This window comes from Lepidochelys kempii, chromosome 5 (assembly GCF_965140285.1).
Source record: "Lepidochelys kempii isolate rLepKem1 chromosome 5, rLepKem1.hap1, whole genome shotgun sequence".
Lineage (NCBI taxonomy): Eukaryota > Metazoa > Chordata > Testudines > Cheloniidae > Lepidochelys > Lepidochelys kempii.
The window spans coordinates 26,741,040-26,759,285 of record NC_136384.1 but is presented as its reverse complement, the minus strand read 5'-3'; the positions used below and the strand labels follow the sequence as shown (position 1 = coordinate 26,759,285).

The 18,246-nt window shown below is 41.0% G+C and overlaps 1 protein-coding gene across 3 annotated transcripts in view; it reads right to left on the bottom strand.

Moving 5' to 3' along the window:
* Nucleotides 1–18,246, bottom strand: part of WDR70 (WD repeat domain 70) — a 271,059-nt gene that overhangs the window by 235,513 nt on the left and 17,300 nt on the right. For all 3 annotated transcript variants that reach the window (XM_073343800.2, XM_073343799.2, XM_073343801.2), the window contains exons 4-5: nt 14,907–15,027; nt 6,869–7,055 (exon numbers count right to left, since the gene is read on the bottom strand). In XM_073343800.2, the coding sequence (XP_073199901.2) occupies nt 6,869–7,055; nt 14,907–15,027 (308 nt within the window). The remainder of the gene's footprint in view (nt 1–6,868; nt 7,056–14,906; nt 15,028–18,246) is intronic.

Sequence of the window (18,246 nt, the reverse complement as noted above, 5' to 3'; positions counted from 1 at the left end):
AGTTAATAAAATTAGATGCTCTACTTACAATATAAATGGCAAGGTACGCACGCCTAGCACCCTGTCCACATTATATTGTTGTTCCTAATACATTTCCAAAATAGTTTTTTTGCCCAACAGGAAGATGGGTTTTCTGTGGACGATGATAATCTATAAAACTATTATATAGATGGTTACTGTTGAATCTTAAGCATTGTTTCATAACACTGTTAAAATTTCAACCACGGTGATAACAAAGGCGAAGATCAATGTTGAGCCTTTGGTGGCCTGTTCATGGTGTGGCTTATATCATATATTAGCCAAATTTCATGAGGAAGAGACCCTACCTTTCCAGTGTTTTCACTCTAATGTGTACCAATATATTTCTCTTGCTTGCCAGTATGTTTTCTCCCACCTCTCCCACATACAGATAACAATTTATACGAAGTATTGGATCACACAGTAATCAGCTAGCTGTGAAAACCCACAGCACTTGTGTCGTCCAATCTGCTCTCGGCAGAGCTACTATCTAGATCTTTCAAACCAAGGTCTTAACTCTTTTAAAAAAAATCCTATATATACAGGCTAAGTATAGGATTAATCACATAAGGAAATAGGTCTAACAGGCTATGTATGGGGCTACAAGTCAGGATCTCTCAAATTGCAACTGCTGCTTTGACACTGGCTTACTACTTTACAGTCGGTCCCCAGCCTGTAGCAGTGCATGGGATTCTTCTGTCCTAAGTGCAGGACTCTGCACTTGTCTTTGTTGAACCTCATCAGATTTCTATTGGCCCAATCCTCTAATTTGTCTAGGTCACTCTGGACGCTATCCCTACCGTCCAGCGTATCTACCTCTCCCCACAGCTTAGTGTTATCTGCGAACCTGCTGAGGGTTTAATTAATCCCATCATCCAGATCATTGATAAAGATGTTGAACAAAACTGGCCCCAGGACCGATCCCTGGGGCACTCCGCTTGATATTGGATGCCAACTACACATCAAGCCATTGATCACTACCCGTTGAGCCCGACAATCTAGTCAGCTTTTTATCCACCTTACAGTCCATTCATCCAACCCATACTTTTTTAACTTGCTGGCAAGAATACTGTGGGAGACGGTATCAAAAGCTTTGCTAAAGTCAAGATGTATCACATCCACCGCTTTCCCCATATCTACAGAGCCAACTGTCTCATCATAGAAGGCAATCAGGTTGGTCAGGCATGACTTGCCCTAGGTGAATCCATGCTGACTGTTCCTGATCTCCTTCCTTTCCTCCAAGTGCTTCAAAATGGATTCCTTGAGAACCTGCTCTGTGATTTTGCTGGGGACTTTGAAGTGAGGCTGACCAGTCTGTAGTTCCCCAGGTTCTCTTTCTTCCCTTTTTTAAATGTGGGCACTATATTTGCCTTTTTCCAATTGTGATCACCATGAATTTTCAAAGATAATGGCCAATGGCTCTGCAATCACATCAGCCAACTCTCTCAGCACCCTTGGATGCATTAGATCTGGACCCATGGACTGTATTTTAAAGAATCCTTATTGTGGTTACAGGGACAAACCATCCCGATGTGTAGAAAGAATAGTAAATATGGCAGGCGACCAGCTTGGCTTAACAATGAAATCCTTGCTGATCTTAAACACAAAAAAGAGGCTTACAAGAAGTGGAAGATTGGACAAATGACCAGGGATGAGTATATAAATATTGCTCGGGCATATAGAAATGAAATCTGGAAGGCTAAATCACACCTGGAGTTGCAGCTAGCGAGGGATGTTAAGAGTAACAAGAAGGGTTTCTTCAGGTATGTTGGAAACAAGAAGAAAGCCAAGGAAAGTGTGGGTCCCTTACTGAATGAGGGAGGCAACTTAGTGACAGAGGATGTGGAAAAAGCTAATGTATTCAATGCCTTTTTTGCCTCTGTCTTCACGAACAAGGTCAGCTCCCAGACTACTGCACTGGGAAGCACAGCATGGGGAGGAGGTGACCAGCCGTCTGTGAAGAAAGAAGTGGTTCGGGACTATTTAGAAAAACTGGACGTGCACAAGTCCATTGGGCCGGATGCGTTGCATCCGAGAGTGCTAAAGGAGTTGGCGGATGTGATTGCAGAGCCATTGGCCACTATCTTTGAAAACTCATGGCGATCGGGAGAAGTCCCAGACGACTGGAAAAAGGCTAATGTAGTGCCAATCTTTAAAAAAAGGGAAGGAGGAGGATCCTGGGAACGACAGGCCGGTCAGCCTCACCTCAGTCTCTGGAAAAATCATGGAGCATGTCCTCAAGGAACCAATTCTGAAGCACTCAGATGAGAGGAAAGTGATCAGGAACAGTCAGCATGGATTCACCAAGGAAAAGTCATGCCTGACTAATCTAATTGCCTTCTATGATGAGATAATTGGTTCTGTGGATGAAGGGAAAGCAGTGGACGTGTTGTTCCTTGATTTTAGCAAAGCTTTTGACACTGTCTCCCATAGTATTCTTGCCAGCAAGTTAAAGAAGTATGGGCTGGATGAATGGACTATAAGATGGATAGAAAGTTGGCTAGATTGTCGGGCTCAACGGGTAGTGATCAATGGCTCCATGTCTAGTTGGCAGCTGGTATCAAGTGGAGTACCCCAAGGGTTGGTCCTAGGGCCGGTTTTGTTCAATATCTTCATAAATGACCTGGAGGATGGTATGGATTGCACCCTCAGCAAGTTTGCAGATGACACTAAACGGGAGAGAGGTAGATACGCAGGAGGGTAGGGATAGCATACAGAGGGCCCTAGACAAATTAGAGGATTGGGCCAAAAGTAATCTGATGAGGTTCAACAAGGACAAGTGCAGAGTCCTGCAGTTAGGACGGAAGAATCCAATGCACCGCTACAGACTTGGGACCGAATGGCTAGGCAGCAGTTCTGCAGAAAAGGACCTAGGGGTGACAGTGGACGAGAAGCTGGATATGAGTCAACAGTGTGCCCTCGTTGCCAAGAAGGCCAATGGCATTTTGGGGTGTATAAGTAGGGGCATAGCCAGCAGATCGAGGGATGTGATCGTTCCCCTCTATTCGACATTGGTGAGGCCTCATCTGGAGTACTGTGTTCAGTTTTGGGCCCCACACTACAAGAAGGATGTGGAGAAATTGGAGAGAGTCCAGCGAAGGGCAACAAAAATGATTAGGGGACTGGAACACATGAGTTATGAGGAGAGGCTGAGGGAACTGGGATTGTTTAGTCTGCGGAAGAGAAGAACGAGGGGGGATTTGAGAGCTGCTTTTAACTGAAAGGTGGATCCAAAGAGGATGGATCTAGACTATTCTCAGTAACAGCAGATGACAGGACAAGGAGTAATGGTCTCAAGTTGCAGTAGGGGAGATTTAGGTTGGATATTAGGAAAACTTTTTCACTAGGAGGGTGGTGAAACACTGGAATGTGTTACCTAGGGAGGTGGTGGAAACCCCTTCCTTAGAAGTTTTTAAGGTCAGGTTCGACAAAGCCCTGGCTGGGATGATTTAGTTGGGGATTGGTCCTGCTCTGGGCAGGGGGTTGGACTAGATGACCTCCAGAGGTCCCTTCCAACTCTGGCATTCAAAATAAATTTGTTAGTCTCTATGGTGCCACAAGGGCTGCTCGTGGTTTATACTTTGTGTTATTCACACCTCTGTTGTGGTTAAAAACAAATAAAAAGGGTGACAGGAAAGAAAGACACTAAGATGCAGACACGTGTGGGGGAAGTGGAATAATTAAGGAAAGAAGTATTTATAAAGGTATTTCCACATCCTTCTTCTGTTGTACATTAGTGAAATTGAGAGACATGAGGTTTAAATGTGGTTTTAGTTGGCAATGTATAAAAACATGATTTAAAGTTTACACTATTTTAATTTAATTTAGTGTACACTGAAATCTTTAGAACTTCTAGCAGCAGAACTTTTCATTCCCCTGGGATTAGATATTCTTGCAGGACTTGAGTTCCCAAGCCTAGCTGTTTTGCTATGTGTGGCTTCAACTATTCAGTGCTACAGAGTAGTTACAAACTCGAGAAGTGCTGACAGGAGAGCTGAAGCGTTTGGGCGTGTGGAACTGCTTTCTCGCTCTGTCCTAGGGCAGGGGTGGGGGTAGTTTTGTTTTAGGGTTTTGTTTGTTTGTTTTTGGAGAAGAGGACGGGGACAATCCCACGAGAGCCATGATTTAGAGCCATCCTCTTTGGAACCCCCTTTCAGGGAGTTGAAAGCAGCTATCAAATCCCCCCCCCTCATTCTTCTCTTATACAGACTAAACAATCCCAGTTCCCTCAGCCTCTCCTCTTAAGTCATGTGTTCCAGTCCCCTAATCATTTTTGTTGCCCTCCGCTGGACGTTCTCCAATTTTTCCACATCCTTCTTGTAGTGTGGGGCCCAAAACTGGACACAGTACTCCAGATGAGGCCTCACCAATGTCAAACATAGGGAACAATCACGTCCCTCGATCTGCTAGCAAATCCCCTACATATACATCCCAAAAGGCCATTGGCCTTCTTGGCAGCAAGGGCACACTGTTGACTCATATCCAGCTTCTCGTCCACTGTCACCCCTAGGTCCTTTTCTGCAGAACTGCTGCCGAGCCATTCGGTCCCTAGTCTGTAGTGGTGCATTGGATTCTTCCGTCCTAAGTGCAGGACTCTGCACTTGTCTTTGTTGAACCTCATCAGATTTCTTTTGGCCCAATCCTCCAATTTGTCTAGGTCCCTCTGTATCCTATCCCTAACCTCCAGCATATCTACCTCTCCTCCCAGTTTAGTGTCATCTGCAAACTTGCTGAGGGTGCAATCCACACCATCCTCCAGATCATTAATGAAGATATTGAACAAAACCAGCCTCAGAACCGACTCTTGGGGCACTCCGCTTGATACCGGCTGCCAACTAGACATGGAGCCATTGATCACTACCCGTTGAGCCCGATGATCTAGCCAACTTTCTATCCACCTTATAGTCCATTCATCCAGCCCATACTTCCTTAACTTGCTGGCAAGAATTCTGTGGGAGACCATGTCAAAAGCTTTGCTGAAGTCAAGGAACAACACGTCCACTGCTTTCCCTTCATCCACAGAGCCAGTTATCTCATCATAGAAGGCAATTAGATTAGTCAGGCATGACTTTCCCTTGGTGAATCCACGCTGACTGTTCCTGATCACTTTCCTCTCGTCCAAGTGCTTCAGAATTGATTCCTTGAGGACCTGCTCCATGATTTTTCCAGGAACTGAGGTGAGGCTGACTGTAGTTCAGCCAGTAGATCTGATCTTGTATATATATCTTGGTTCACTTGGAATAAGGCAAACAGTTTCAGATAAAATTAAAATCATCCACAACTTTTACTCAAAACTTACACAGAATCCCCCCACCAAACAAAATAAACCCCACTTAATTATGGGAGAAGGGCACTTTGTTTATTTTTATTTTTCTGCACAACTAGGTTTTATATAGGCAGAGAACCAAAACATCACAAGTGAAACTATTTTCTGTTATGGCAGCTACCAAAGAACATTGGAAACGTCATAAAATCTCCAGTTCAAGGAGATTTGAAAAAGCAGGTGGACCAAACCCCCAACTGATTATGCAGCAATAAGCCCCTGTCAACAGAACATGTTCAATATCCAGTCTCTTCATATTTAAAAGCAAACAAAAAACAGGCTATGTTTTTCTCTAATCCTGAATTTACCATTCCCTTCCAGACTGGAACAAGCTGTTCTGTTATTTATTTGGATTTGAAGAAAAAAAATAATCAGACTTATTTGCAGTGGTATTTTTCCTACCCCCCCAAACATTTTTGGCAAACTTACTCTGTCTGAATTTGGGCCTCTTATTTGGGAAAGGATTATATTCACTGCTTCAATAAGCAAACAATACTAAAGATAAACAGATTGAGAAGTGATTTTGCAGTTACTAGTTGCTTTTCGTGTGTTACTAATCACATTTACATTATGGAAACAACTAGAAATAAAACCATTGAACTTAGCATATGAAACTAATTTTTCCCTGCAATAGCGTCCCAGTTTGTTTCTTTACAACAATGACATTAAAGGAGATACGTCTTCAAAAAGCAGAAAAATATTTTGTGCCATGGTTGGGGAGAAGGAGATATTAAAAATCTATCAAAAAAGAGTGTTGAGTGGAAGGGATTCTGCAATACCATACTGCACATTTAACAACAGGATGCAAACAATTTTCTATAACTTAAGTCTCTCGCCAAGTGTATGATAGCCCTTTTGAGACCTGAAACATAAATCCATATCCTTAGTTAATTTCCCCCCATCTATTACACACACACACAGGATTGTACTGCTGGGTTGTTCTGGAATACTGACATTGGAATACTGACATGGCTGTGTGTATGTTTAAAGCATTCAAGGGTTTTTTTTACTATAGAAAAAAAAGATTACATGGATTTGGTAAACAGCTACTAGAAAAACAAAAAGTCTTGGACCTACAAACAGCAGCAGCACCATTTAAGCCAGTGGCTCTCAACCTTTCCAGACTACTATACTCCTTTCAGGAGTCTGATTTGTCTTGTGTACCCCAAGTTTCACCTCACTTAAAAACTATTTGCTAACAAAATCAGAAATAAGAATACAAAAGTTTCACAGCACACTATTACTGAAAAATTGCTTACTTTCTCATTTTGTTTATATGAAATTTTAGTTTGTACTGACTTTGCTAGTGCTTTTTTAGTGCTTTGCTAGTGCTGTTGTAAAACTAGGCAAATATCTAGATGAGTTGATGTACCCCCTGGAAGACTGCTGCGTACCCCCAGGGCTACATGTACCCGTGGTTGAGAACTACTGATTTAAGTTGTACAGAAAGAATAGTTAGTTACATGTGAAGATCTGCACAGCATATTGAAACATATATACCTTATTTAGGGAAAAAACAATACTTACATTATCTTCCTCTTGCATGTCATCATCATCATCATCACTGTCTTTATACCCTGGTGGAAGTGGTGGCCCAATAAATTCATCATCATCAGTATCCTCTGCTGGTCCTTGAATGGAAGTTTGGCATGGCAAAGGAGGACCAATTAATTCTTCATTTGAACCATCTTCACTGTCACTACTTTCTGTCTCTCTGTATGGAAGAATTGCAAAAACGGTTATTTAAGTAACATGCAGCATTTCTAGAGTGGTTTTCAGAAGCACGCCACATTGGCCTAACTTTGCTCTCATTGAAGTCAATGGCAAAACTCCTACTATCTTCAATGGGAGCAGAGACAGGTCCACCACAATCTTCACAGCAATTTACAAAACTTGCAAAAAAAAAAAGATACTGTAGTGGCAGGCACAATGAAAGAATCTAGGGAGAACAGAATACCATTGTGAAGTTGGTAGGTAGGTATGGTGAAATATGTGCTAAAGCAGCCAACCAAGGGATCACTGCACGGGAGAATAGAAAAAGTTAAATTTTTTTTTTAATTAATGGTGGTATATTAATATGCTTTCAATGTCTACAGTCACAGCAGTACTTAATTATATATCACTTTAGGGCCTGATTCTCCAGTACCTGGCACCTTGTGCAGGCATTTTATACCTGTGTAAAGCAGTAGTAAATCAAAATGGTAATGTTTCAGACTCACTGTGCACAGGTGTAAAGCGAGGAAGAATGAAGGGACATATAAATCTTTATTGCATCTGGCACATAAATACCTTGCAATGCCAGCTACAATAGTGCCACGCAAATGCGTGTTTTAACTTTCTGGTGATATCGTAAACAAGAAGTGGGCAGCATTAGCTCCTGCAAATGTAAACAAACTTGTTCCTCTTAGCGATTGGCTGAACAAGAAGTAGGACTGAGTGGACTTGTAGGCGCAGAAGTTTTACATTGTTTTATTTTTGAATGCAGTTCTTTTTTGTACATAATTCTAAATTTGTAGGGAGAAGCAATAGAGAATAAGGCAGAGAAAATGCAAAATACAGTATAAGCTTTACAACCCTTAAAACTTAAAGCAGAGGAGATCATGCACTTTAGACCAAATACTCAATCTCCACTGTAATCTCCTAGTGTAGCCTCTGGAGTGTAAAGATCATGTGCTATTACAGGGATTGGCAACCTTTGGCAAGTGGCCTGTCAGGGAAAGCCGCTGGCAGTCCGGGATGGTTTGTTTAGCTGTGGCATCTACAGGTTCGGCCCATCACAGCTCCCACTGGCTGCGGGTTCGCCCTCCCCCGCCAATGTGGGCTGCGGGAAGCAGCGGCAAGCACATCCCGTGGCCCACGCCACTTCCCCCATCCCCTATTGGCCAGGGACGGTGAACAGAGGCCAGTGGTAGCTGTGATCGGCCGAACCTGCGGATGCTGCAGGTAAACAAGCCATCCCAGCCTGTCAGTGGATGGGCTGCGTGCCAAAGGCTGCCGATCCCTGTGCTATTACCATTTCACACAGGGAACATCCATTGAAGTCCACAGGAATTGTGCAAACACACATAATTTAATCACGAAGACATTTTTGAAAAGTAAAACTGTACCACTATTACTGGTCACATAGAAGCTACTAAAAATAAATGTTCTTGTGCTCCCTCTGCTGGCTCTACAAAAGCAGTTACCCACTTCCCAGTTGTGCTAACAGCAGTTACACCATTGCAAAAACAATAAAATAAATTAAGTATTGTGCGTAAAAAATTTTATTACTTGTAAAATTAATACTCCCAATACAGATAAAGTGCTTTAAAAAAAAAAAAAATCAGAGGTCCCTATCAAGTTCAAGGTCCCATTGTATGTTAGGTAATATACAAACACATCAAAAGAGACAGCCTGTGCCCTAGAAAGCTTATAATTTAACAACAGGTCTGTTCTGAACAAAAACAGTTAACTCATACAATTAACTCAAAAAAATTAATTGTGATAAAAAATTTAATCATGATTAATCACAATTTTAATTGCACTGTTAAACAACAGAATACCAATTGAAATTTATTAACTATTTTGGATGTTTTCCTACATTTTCAAATATATTGATTTCAATTACAACACAGTATACAAAGCAGACAATGCTCACTTTATATTGTTATTTTTATTACAAATATTTGCACTGTAAAACTGGCAAACAGGAAATAGTATTTTTCAGTTCACCTCATACAAGTACTGTAGTGCAATCTCTTTATCATGAAAGTGCAACTTACAAATGTAGATTTTTTTGTTACATAACTGCACCCAGAAACAAAACAATGTAAAAACTTTAGAACCTACAAGTCCACTCATTCCTACTTCTTGTTCAGCCAATTGTTAAGACAAATAAGTTTGTTTACATTTACAGGATATAATGCTGCCCGTTTCTTGTTTACAATGTCACCTGAAAGTGAGAACAGGCATTCGCATGGCAAATTTTGTAGCCAGCATTGCAAGGTCTTTACGTGCCAAATATGCTAAACATTCATACGCTCCTTCATGCTTCGGCCACCATTCTAGAGGATATGCTTCCAATCTGATGATGCTCGTAAAAAAATAATGCATTAATTAAATTTATGACTAAACTCCTTGGGAGAGAATTGTACGTCTCCTGCCTGCATTCTGCCATATATTTTATGTTATAGCAGTTTCCGACGATGACCAGCACATGTTGTTCATTTTAAGAACACTTTCACGGCAGATTTGACAAAATAAAAAGAGGGTATCAATGTGAGATTTCTAAAGATAGCTACATCATTCGACCCAAGATTTAAGAATCTGAAGTGCCTTTCAAAATCTGAGAGGGACAAGGGGTAGCGCATGCTTTCAGACGTCTTAAAAAGCAAACTACAGAACCCGAACCACCAAAAAAGAAAATCAACCTTCTACTGGTAGCAGCTGACTGACGCCAATAACGAAAATGAACATGTGACTGTCCGCACTGCTCCGGATGGTTATCGAGCAGAACCCGTTATCAGCATGTCCTCTCGAATGGTGGTTGAAGAATGAAGGGACATATAAATCTTTATTGCATCTGGCACATAAATACCTTGCAATGCCAGCTACAATAGTGCCACGCAAATGCGTGTTTTAACTTTCTGGTGATATCGTAAACAAGAAGTGGGCAGCATTAGCTCCTGCAAATGTAAACAAACTTGTTCCTCTTAGTGATTGGCTGAACAAGAAGTAGGACTGAGTGGACTTGTAGGCGCAGAAGTTTTACATTGTTTTATTTTTGAATGCAGTTCTTTTTTGTACATAATTCTAAATTTGTAAGTTCAACTTTCATGATAAAGAGATTGCACTACAGTACTTGTATTAGGTGAATTGAAAATACTATTTCTTTTCTTTCTCTTTCACAGTGCAAATATTTTAATCAAAAATAACTATTATGTGAGCACTGTGCACTTTGTATTCTGTGTTGTAAGTGAAATCAATATATTTGAAAACGTAGAAAACATCCAAAACTAGTTAAATAAATGGTATTCTATTATTGTTTAAACAGTGTGATTAATCGCAATTAATTTTTTTAATTGTGTGATTAATCATGATTAATTTTTTTTAATCACTTGACAGCCCTAATTTTATCAGTAAACACAAATAAAAGATTACTCAACGTGATTGGAAAGTTCAAGTCAGTCTTTTAGAACAAGAATTAAACACATACACGTTATTTTAAAGTCAGATTTAAGAAAGATGTTCCAATCTGCACTATTCTGAGTACAAATCTAAATTTCTCAACTCTTAGATGAATTCCCAGATCTTCAAACACATCTTCCAGTTAAGAATGGCACACCAAGCAGGAAATATTACAACACAAGTGTCTTGCGTATAGCCTGTCAAGTTTAGTTCTTTACACTGAACAACTACCATCCACCCAACACGGAAGACAGTGAATACTCAGACACTGAAGCAATGAGGGACATGCAAAGTCCTAGATGATCAGGATATGCCTATCTAACAAGTATGACCATGTTCCCTGTAATTATAGTCCAAAATTTCTTTACATCTGAACAAACCCACAATGTATTTATAATTTGTCAGCACTGACAACATGCTGAAATGCAACAAATCAGTGACATGATCTGTGACTCAAAGAATTTATAACCCTAATTGTTTGCTTTGCTTCACATTTACAATTTGTCCAACATAGAATCAAGAGTACACTGTAGATCCCTATTTTCAAAATGTTGAAAGAGAGTAAAGAGGAGATCCTGCCCTGCAAGCGTAGGAGAGATGGAAGGAATAAAATCTTCTGCTGCCCCTTCACTCCTAAAAGATGAGGGGGTGCGAGGAGTGAGAAGAATGGAGAGCTGTAATAAAATGCTGGAAGACTCTCTTCCCTTCCATGCCTCCATCCCCCTCTGTTATGTATTAGTGTAAATTTACAATCTACTGGTTTTTGCTTTCTAGATGTTAGCAGGTGTGTTCTCCTTACAATAATCAGAATTCTTAAAGCATGCATATGAATATACCAATAGCATAACAATTAGAACCTTCTCCTCATAGCTAATTTAGGAATCAACATACTGTAGCTGTCTCGTTTCTCTCTCTTTACACACACAAACTGTGATGGGGCAAGGCCAGATGGCTACAGTAAAGTAGTGGGAGACGGATATATTAGCCACAGGCTAAACAAATCCCTGTTACCAAGATAAGCAAGTGGCAGCTGCTCCAGGTCAATTAAGACACCTGGGGCCAATTAAGATCTTTCCAGAAGGCAGGGAAGACAACTAGGTTGATTGGGACACCTGAAGCCAATCAGGGGCTGGCTGAAACTAGTTAAAAGCCTCCCAGTTAGTCAGGTGGGTGGATGGGTGTGTCAGTCAGGAGCTGTAAGAGGAAGCTGTGCTGTTGGATAAACTGAGCAGTACAAACCAAAACAGGCACAAGGAAGGAGGCCCTGAGATAAGGGTGAAGGAGATATTGAGGAAGTGGGGAGCTGCTGTGGGGAAGTGGCCCAGAGAATTGTACGTGTCCTGTTTCCAAAAGATCAGCTACCATAGCTAATACTATTAGGGTCTCTAGGCTGGAGCCTGGAGTAGAGGGTGGGTGTGGGCTCCTCCATTTCCCCCCCTGAATTAATCAGTGAGACTGGGAGACAACAGAGATTGTGTAAGGAAGAGTAGCCTCTCCTCACCTCCCTTGCTGGCTTATGATGAAAATGGCTCAGTAGGCTGTGACCTTTGCCTCTAGAGAGAGAAGGGTTACGTGGAGGGTCACAGTGAGCCTCTGAGGCTAGCAAAATCCACCAGGAAACGTGGGACCTACAGAGACAAGGACAGTGCTTTGTCACAATACATACATACACACACACATTCCTGAGAGCTTCCATGCCAAAATATTAAAAATTATGTGTGCAATATTTTAAAATTGTGCAAATTTTATCTGTCAAATAAATGTGGAGGTTCCAGCATGGCATTGGGGAACCCAGGCCACTGGCTGCACAGAGGTGGGAGATCACTGTGCAGCTCCCCCCTGGGACATGGACTCAGCAATTAGGCTGCACCCAACCCTGACACAGCACAAGGACAGAGCTTGCCCCAGAAACACCCCAGAGCTCTGCCTCTCTGTGCCAGGTGCGGGCAGGCAGGCAGGCTCAGGAAGGCAGGATCCAAGTGTGGAGGGACTTAGGGTGGGGGGGATCCAGGTGTGGGGCAATCTGGGTGTGGGTGGTTCAGTGGGGGATCTGGGTACAGGGGGGATCTGGTGAATAGGGGCTTGTTGGGGGGGGTTCTGGGTGCAATGGTAATGGGACTCTGCAGGGGGGTGAAGGTGGTTGGGGCTCAGCATGGGAGGATCAGAGTGTCTGGGGGGGTATAGCTCAGCAGGGGGTCTTGGTGTGGGAGGCTCAGTGGGGGGTTCCAGATGCTGGGGGAGTGGGGCTCAATGGGGTGGGAATCCAGGTACGGCTGGTTGGGGCTCAGTGGGGTGGGAATCCAGGTACAGGTGGCTTGTTGGGGTAGTCCAGGTGCAGGGGGATTTGAGCTCATCGGGGAGGGGGTGGTTCTTGGTGCAAAGGGGTGGTAAGCCTAAGCGGGAGGGTCTGGGTATGAGGGAATCTGTATGCACGGGGGTTTGGTGGATAGGGAAGCAGCTCCCGGTATAGTGATCCCTTCCCCTGTAGCTGAGAAGCGATGGGTGCAGGAAGCTTGGGGAGAAAGGGGGAGTTTGCGGAGCTTCCTACAGTCAGGGGAGAAATATGGGGTGGGTCTGACACAGCCCCAGATGCTGTGAAAGGGAAGAGGAAGTCCCATCCTCCCCAGCCCAGCTGCGGCTAGCAGCTGAGCCCGGCACAGGTTAGGAGCCACCAGCTGGGTCTTTTCCAGTCCCGCCTCTCTGCCCCATAGTGATTTACCTCTCTGCCAGCTGACCTGGGCATCTGAACCATACTGTTGGGGAGGGTCTCATGACCGCTCTTGTGGCTTCCTTTTGCTTCCCCATCAGAAAGTCATTTTTCTGCGGGGAAGCAAAGAAATATGTGGGGGATATAAATTCTGCACATGCGCAGTGGTGCAGAATTCCCCCAGGAGTAATGTGTTTGTGTATTATATACATAAAACTGTCAAGAACTTAGGTTAATTTTAGTATGGGGTGGGGCTAGATGACTCAATGTACTTGAAATACAAAAAGACTAAATATTGAGGGGAAAAGTTACTATCTGATGGCTAATGGACAAGTTGGTAACCTTGGATCAGTTCCTTAATGACAAGCATCACAAAGACTGCTGTATTTGGTGCAATTTTGGTCTCAGAAGAGAGTACCAAGGTCTGAATTATGGGCCTTAACTAGCCTCTCACTATTATGTATTGTCCCTCCAGATTAACACTGGGCACAATGACACATTCTCTTCCCAGCTTCCTGTCTCTTTCAGCATCAAGTTCAAAACACCTTATCATAACTTTCAGGGTAATATGTAACTCTGGAATCAGACTACAGCTCCGACTTTTTCTATCAGACTCTTATGTCATGTCCTCTCTTCCCGTTGCTCCCAATCCGGCAATCCCAGAGCCCATTAACAACACTGGAACTCCCTTTAGTTACAAGAGTCCATCTGCATGAATCAGATTGCTGAATAGGGTCCCTTGCCTTCTCCCACTTTCCAACATGCACAGCAAATCTATTCTTCCTCAAATCCCTTATCCAAAAGAAATGTGTTTTGAGAATTTTCTATTATTCTGTGTTCTCTCACATCCTACTTTACCTCTTACGTTTAAACCTCCCTCTCACACATACTGTGCAAGTCTCAGACCTAATATCAGTCACAGCAAGTTTAATTGTAACTCTCGGCCTTCCATTAACAAGGTATCAATACTGAAGATTAGCATTTTAGTATGGTAAGAGTGTAGAGAAAATATTTATATTTTTTTTCAGTTTATGTTCTGCATTTGACAGTACTTTGTGTATAGTCAGGTACTTAAATCACCAGCCACTGTTCATGTGAGGTTTTCCACATAGCAACAGGAGAGAACTATTTTATAATAGAAATTTGTTTTCATGCCAAACTATAGTGAGCACTATAAGGCAACTGGTACAAAACTACATATTTTTATAATTATATGTAGCATGCATGTAGTGGCTACATACATATTTTGATTTGTTTTCCAGTCGACATGGACAAATGTGTTTTATCCAATTTTAGGCAGCAACAGCACCTATTTGTTCCTTGATTTGTCAGTTATGATTTATTTAACCCAATGTCCATTGACTTTTACTGGACTTTTTTTAAGTACAAAATATTGGCAGAATCAAACGTATAAAGAAAACAAGTGCACAAAGCCTTAACAGTGAGAAGATGGCAATCAATCAAAATAGCATACAGCCCTTCAATGTGTTTATAAGCCATAAAACGATTGTAAATTGACAGACCATATTAAGAAAGTGTAGATTAATAATTGCAAATTATAGTGAAAAACGTCCATTTACATAGTTTTGGGGACACAAGTTCAGTGGTCCCTGTCCTCCTCTCAAGAGTACAGACAGCCCTTCAGACAAAACAGTTGTAAGATGGTATGATACTTCCACTATATCTAGGTACCTGCAAGTTAATGCAGAGCAAGCTCCCATCGCACTTGAGCCTGAAGCTGCTGAAAGATCATCATCATGTTGGCTTCTTAGTTCTTCTTCTTTATGGGCTTCCTCTTCTCTTGCACGGGCTTCTAAATAGGGAGTGAACATGCAACCGTTAGATCTCCATGTAAAATAATGAAAACTTAGTGCTGCTTTTTGAGACAGTATTATTAAATTCATTTTCAGATACATATTCCAGAAGTATGAAAAGATGAAAGTAGAGCATTTTAATTGAAATTTATTGGTTAACTTTCCCAAACAATAAAATAGCTAATTTCCTTTAAATCTCTGTCATTTTGATACCCAAATGATTACTCAAAGAAACAAACCTCTCGGGGAAAAGTCAAGCTTAAGACACTAAAACTGTTAACTACATGGAATAAAATATATGTTTTATAGCATATACCACTGTTTCACATTTGAACATTTTCAACATCAACAAGGTATGATTAGTCAATACTGATCTTTAATTTTTTCCAGAACAGGGTATTGGTAATTAAATCAGGTGAAGCAAGTCTAGTACACATGGGTATCATTAAATTTGTTACAGCTCTCACTAGTTACTCCCATTTTCCTCACTATAGAGGAGTCCCTATAGAACCATCTCACTCACTATCTGGAGTGACTCACAGCCATGAGTGTCTCCCTCAGGGCAGACTCAAAAAGCAGGGCAGATACCCTAGCTGGTGGTATGTTCTATAATTCGATTTCACCAACCCAGTAACAAATGTGAACTCCCTAAGTACTACACTAGATTTATAATGCAGTCACAGACTCTCTCCTTAAATAATCAGTCTATTTTGCCACCCAGGCAAGCTGGATTATGTGATAAATGGTCATTTGCACCTAAAATCACAAAACATTCAGGTTACACCCAAGAGAACAGTCACTCACCCAGATTGATTTGCATCCTAGATCTCACATCAAAGACAAACTCTAGTCGCCAATTCTATACTAAACTAATTAAAGATTTATTAGTTAAGAAAAAGGAATGAGAGGTTAAAGCAGGTTAAAAATATATGAACAGGTCAATTAGTCTATAATTTCAAAAGGTAGCAGAGATGTAGTAATCTGACAGTTTCCCAAAAGTTGTTAGGGCTACCCAGAGTAAATGTAGGGATCTCTGTCTTCTCGTTTAGTTTTTCTGCCATTAGAGTCCAAACAGTCCAGAGATTAAGAATTTTTCTTGTGTCCATATTATAGCTTCTTCTCTCAGAAACCAAGTTGACAGCAATAGTTCCCACACATCTCTTCTTCGTGGGGTTAAGGCTGTGGGGAAGGAATGCACTTAATATCTTTGATCCTTGATCTCATATAATGGCTCATTTGCATTTAATGAACAGGATTTACCATCATCTTGTAAGAGATGGTTATTTGCATTATACAAGGCTTCTTTCTTGTTTGATGGGTTACTTAGTTACAAGGTTATATACAATGAAAATGTTTGCTGATACAATATAACATGAAATATACTTGAGCGAGAACAATACATGCAACATCCTACAAGCATTTTATAAAATACTAAAACACATTCTTATTAACTTAGCATTATTAAAATAGATATTAGATGTTAACACATTGCCAGCCTCACACCATCTCCCCTACATCATGATAAAACTGACTGCCCGTTTCTTTTAAAAATGTAGTTCTGTCTTATTATCAGAGGGAGACAAGACATTGGGGTGGCTTTAGTAATTCAGAAAAATATGTTCGGAGATGACACACACAATGACCACTTGCCTTCAAATGCATAAGAATTAGTACTTCTTAATTAGGCTTATTTCTCATTTGATTTATTTAATTATAGGGGTACATATGATGTAAATGTTTGCTATTACTTTATAACAGGATACAGAAAAATGAAAAAACAGTGCATGTAACATTTCATTAGTTTTCATGAAGTTTAAACAAAATAAATTTTATATTTAAATATCACTTTGATCTATATTAATACACAAGTGAATTTGCCTGGCTGCCAACTATGCATTTGTAAATGTTCAATGAGGCCTGGGGCTTTGGCTAAGCTGGCACCTGGTCTGTCAGCATCACAAATTGCACGTTAGATCTTGCACAAAAGACAACAACTTGTATCCAATCCTATAAAACTATACACAGATGTATTAATAGGAAAAGGAAGTAAGTTATTTACAAAGTTAAAACAGGTTAACATATGTACACAAATGAGTTACTATCTTACGTTTTCCAAGTCATAGAATCTTCTATGATAAGCAAGCTCTATACATCCTTTAAAGCTAACCCAGGCTAAACAAGAGGGATCTTTTGCTTATGCATAGTAATCCTTGCCCATCAGAGTTCAATCAGCATAAAGATACAGGTCCATCTTGTTAGGGGGTTTTATTCCCTTATCCCCATCCCCTTGTGCTCTGAGCTGCAAACTCAGCTGATAGGAGGAATTCACTTGCATGACTCATTTCATGGGGAGGGGGAATAAGAGCAGAACAACACAGTATTATTCTCTTTAACGTTCAAGGATAGTCTATCTTGGTTCGAACGGCCTTCCTCATTTGCCATGACATAACGCTTTACACTGGTTAATGTCAATCTCCTTTCTGGTGATTTAAACAGTCACAGAGTGCTTACAATACAAATATGTAAATATTACCTTAGTAGCCAATGATTATAGTCCATTTAACGTGTGATATGATCGATCAACATGTTACCATATTCGCTGTATATTAGAGATAATTTGTAGGATTATAAAACTATAAGATTGATCAGTATTTAGAGGAACCATGTAGTAGATATAAATAAGACAAGTTGAAACGCAAGAACCTGTAGGCTGAGGCCTGCAAGACTTTTTAGCTATTTTAGGCCTTGGAGACAAGAAATGAGGACATAAGTGACTGGAAAATAACCTGATACCCAAGATTATGGGAAGAGAGGTAACAAGTGGTAATATTGCTCAAAATTACCCAGAAGATTAATATTAGATCATAAAAATACTGTAAAGGCATGTCTGAGACATGTCTTAACCACAGGATACAGGTTATATGTCAATGCTAATGAGCATAAAGTGAATTTACACAGCTTATAGAAAATTGCAGTCCCTTAAGTTTCCAGGGGACACAGACCAAGAAGAGAAAAAAGGTCTGACACTTTTATGGACACATGCAGAATGTAGGTATAGACAGAATCACATTATAAAAAGGGGATGCCCAGAATGGGAAATTTGAGCTTCCTATGGGAGACTCCAGCAGAAACCATCCCTCTATTGATGATCAAGCCATGAGAGAGCCATCAGACACTAGCACTATTGTTAAGGATGTGAGTATAACTATATTTGTAAC